Source organism: Anopheles cruzii, chromosome 3 (genome assembly GCF_943734635.1).
Source record: "Anopheles cruzii chromosome 3, idAnoCruzAS_RS32_06, whole genome shotgun sequence".
In the NCBI taxonomy this organism is placed as follows: Eukaryota; Metazoa; Arthropoda; class Insecta; order Diptera; family Culicidae; genus Anopheles; species Anopheles cruzii.
The window spans coordinates 4,207,481-4,210,850 of record NC_069145.1 but is presented as its reverse complement, the minus strand read 5'-3'; the positions used below and the strand labels follow the sequence as shown (position 1 = coordinate 4,210,850).

General features: G+C 48.5%; 1 protein-coding gene across 1 annotated transcript; it reads left to right on the top strand.

Annotated features, from left to right (window-relative positions):
- The first annotated feature begins 447 nt into the window (after nt 1-447).
- On the top strand, nt 448-3,061 carry LOC128275229 (myotubularin-related protein 9). The gene is made up of 3 exons (XM_053013653.1): nt 448-597; nt 1,333-2,270; nt 2,371-3,061. Exons 1-3 carry the CDS (start codon nt 448-450, stop codon nt 3,059-3,061), a joined length of 1,779 nt encoding a protein of 592 aa, XP_052869613.1.
- The last annotated feature ends 309 nt before the right edge of the window (nt 3,062-3,370 follow it).

Here is a 3,370-nt window from a genome sequence, read left to right as displayed (position 1 = left end):
CATCAGTTTCGATTCGACAGGTAAACGAAGGTAACACAGTGAATTTCAAGCTCTAGATTAAAGATAATCACAACATTCACAGTGCTTCGAGTCCGGCTTTTTCGAGCCCTCAACACTCAATTGTAAACGCTACTGTCTCTCTTTCCCCCTCTCCCGTTTTCTTGTTCGGGATTTTCGTAGGTTGACTCGGGTGTCAGGTTTAGGTTCGCAGTGTCAAAGTTAGGTTCCAAACTCGGTCGAATTAATAAAAGCAACATTCATAAAATATTTTGACGTTTCGCCCAAAAAAAAGATCGTAGCTCGTCGAGCGTTTTGTTAATCCGTGAAATTGGACCGTGTGCAGTGATGGCGGCATATTGCGTAGAATGTAATTGATTCCGGTCGATCAGCGTGTCGCCAAAAGTCCCCAGTGAGCGCGCGTTTCGACATCTGTGGGCGTTTTTCAACATGGAGTTCGCCGAGCTTATTCTCACACCGAAGCTAGATGGTGTGCTGCTATACGACCAGCTCAGCGAAAGGCCCATCGACGGAACATTGTGCATAACCGGCCACCATCTTATTCTAAGCACCCGAAAGGAAGGAGCCCAGGAACTATGGGTAAGACAAAATTTATTATCTTTGCCGTGCAAATGCCTCGAACAATCCTAAGAGTGTTGCACGTTTGTAACCTCACTTTTTGTGCCATATGGTGTGCTAAAACGACTACCATTTTTGGTGCTATCTCGAGCCAATCAAGGTTGCATTTCCCGGAACGTGTTTCCATGCGCGCTCTAACCTAATTTGTTGGAAGCGAAAAACCATACGGCACAAAAGAAATCGAAAGCGACGTAAAAGAACGGAATCCTGTCGAAACCCGATTCATTGTTCTTCTCCGGCGGGCCCGGGGTCGTTGCATGCCCAAGCGTGTTCAGACATTTTGTTCTGTTCTCTGGATCGTCTGTCTGTCGCACAGGAAACGGCTCACGACGGTTGCTGCCTCTTTTGTCTGGGTACCCGGATGTGGAATAGTAAGTTCTGTCGAAAACAGATTGCGACGAAGTATGCCGCCATCGCGATTTTCGAGGCGTGCTTTTGTTCGTTAGTCCGACCAGTCCCTCTGGGACATGTTCGAACGTGTTTGGCTTTGTCTTTCAAATCTTGTTCGTGGTAACGGTTTTTCTTGGCGATATTTTTGGCTGGTGCACAGTAGCGGTCCCTTAGGGGGAAACTTCGTATTTTAAAGCGTGCACACACGTTAAGAATTAGCCTGGTCAGATATTTTAGTAAAGATGTGGCGTTACTGGCGGTTAATGTTTCCGAATATTAATGTGTATTTCTTTTAATCTCATGCAGCTCCTGCACCAGAATATAGACCTCGTCGAGCGGAAACCACACATAGTCAACAACATTCTGGAAGGCGGGACGATAATATTAAAGTGTAAAGATTTACGGATTATTGCGCTTAAAATCATGTCACCGCAGGAGTATTTCAATGTGTCCAACTCGATCGAGCAACTTTCGAATCTGGAGGAAACGAAAATGCTCTACCCATTCTTCTACATACCCATGTACAGCATCCTGGAAGATGGATACGCACTGTATCGGCCAGAGCAAGAGTTTGCCAAGTTGCTAGCGAACGGTGACGAGTGGCGGCTAACGACGGTCAACAGTGCCTTCCAGATTTGCCCATCCTATGGAGCTAAGATGGTGGTGGCGCGATCCATAACCGATGAACAAATCGTGCAATCGGCGGCCTTCCGAGACGGTGGACGCTTCCCGGTCCTCTCTTATCGCCATGCGAACGGGGCTACGATGCTTCGGAGTTCACAACCGTTGGTGGCGCCCGGTGTTACGAAGCGCTGCCGGGCGGATGAAGCGATCCTGAATACGGTGCTTGGCCGTAGCAAAAAAGGATTCATTTTCGACACATGGGGAAGCAAAGGCAAGAGCGGCAACACAGAGACAGATCAGCACTACCCCCAGTGGAAGAAAGTGACGCGCCCAATCGGACAATTCAGTTCGGTGTCCGCGTTGCTGGACAGCTTTCAGAAGCTGATGGAAGCGTGTAACGATGTGCAGTGCAGTTCGGACAAATGGCTGTCGCGGTTGGAATTGTCCGGGTGGCTGGGATATGTGCTGAATGCGCTGAATGCGGCGTGCGTCATCGCCCAATGCCTTGATCAGGAAGGTAGTCCCGTGTTGGTTCATGGAGGCAAAGGTCTCGATACAACGCTCATTGTTACTTCGTTGGTTCAAGTCATCCTTAATCCGGACTGTCGTACGATTAGAGGGTAAGTGACCGGACGGGGTAATTTACGTGGATCCTTGGGATCCGTGCAAATTGTTTCAATTATTCCTTTATTGTCATCCTTTGTTCACCGTTTGTTTTAGGTTGCAAGCTCTCATCGAACGAGAATGGTTGCAGGGAGGCCACCCTTTCACTACCCGCCATAAGCACTCCTGCTACACGCCAGCGCATCAGCGACGAAAAAGTTCCAGTGCTACGTTTCTGCTGTTTCTGGACTGCACCTACCAGCTGTATGCGCAATTCCCGTGTAGCTTCGAGTACGACCACCGTTTGCTGACCGTAATCTTGGAACACAGCTACTTCAGCCAGTACGGCACATTTGTGGGCGATTGTGAGCGAGATCGGCTACAGTTGAAAGTGTTCTCTCGAACAACCAGTCTCTGGTCGCACCTGAATCGGCCAGAAGTGGTGAAATCGCTACTTAATCCACTCTACGAGCCTAATCCGGCTGTCATCTGGCCATCGGTGGCGCCGATCAGCATCATACTTTGGTCCGAACTGTACTCTCGCTGGTCGATCGATCAGTCGCAAGTAAAGATTACCTTTGGTCGGATACAAGCACTGGTTGGAAGAGAAAAAGACCTTCGCAGCAGGGCCGTGAAGCTTCGGCGACAGTTGGCAGAGCTGCAACGCCAGCTGAAGCACAGCCAGAATGGGAATGGCGCTGAGGACCAGCTTCACCACCGTCATCGACCTACCGACGACGTGTACGATCCGGGAGATGACGGTGACGAGGAAAGCGTTTCATCAGACCCATTGGGTACCAGTAAGTAGGTAGCGATAAGAACAAAAAAAACCAGGTGTGTAACGCGCGCTTACACAATGTAGATGAATCGATAACGTGCGCATACGCAATGTAGGTTAAATGAAATCGGACGTTACCAGCTCTCCAGAATTTGATCGAAGGGTTATTTAACAGCACTTGATTTTTCTCATTCGTTACCTGTACATTTTTATCTCGTTTACCCAACCTTATACCTTCTAGTTTGCGTTTATGGCAGAGTTTTTTTAACATGAACATCCTCACAAAAGTGGCCTACACAATTTCGCATATTATCAATGAGCACAGAGGATGTTCATGCG

Coding starts and splice junctions, on each gene's coding strand:
- LOC128275229 (XM_053013653.1), top strand. CDS start 448: ATGGAGTTCGCCGAGCTTATTCTCACACCGAAGCTAGATGGTGTGCTG. Junction 598..1,332: donor AAGGAGCCCAGGAACTATGG/GTAAGACAAAAT, acceptor AATCTCATGCAG/CTCCTGCACCAGAATATAGA. Junction 2,271..2,370: donor GACTGTCGTACGATTAGAGG/GTAAGTGACCGG, acceptor CGTTTGTTTTAG/GTTGCAAGCTCTCATCGAAC.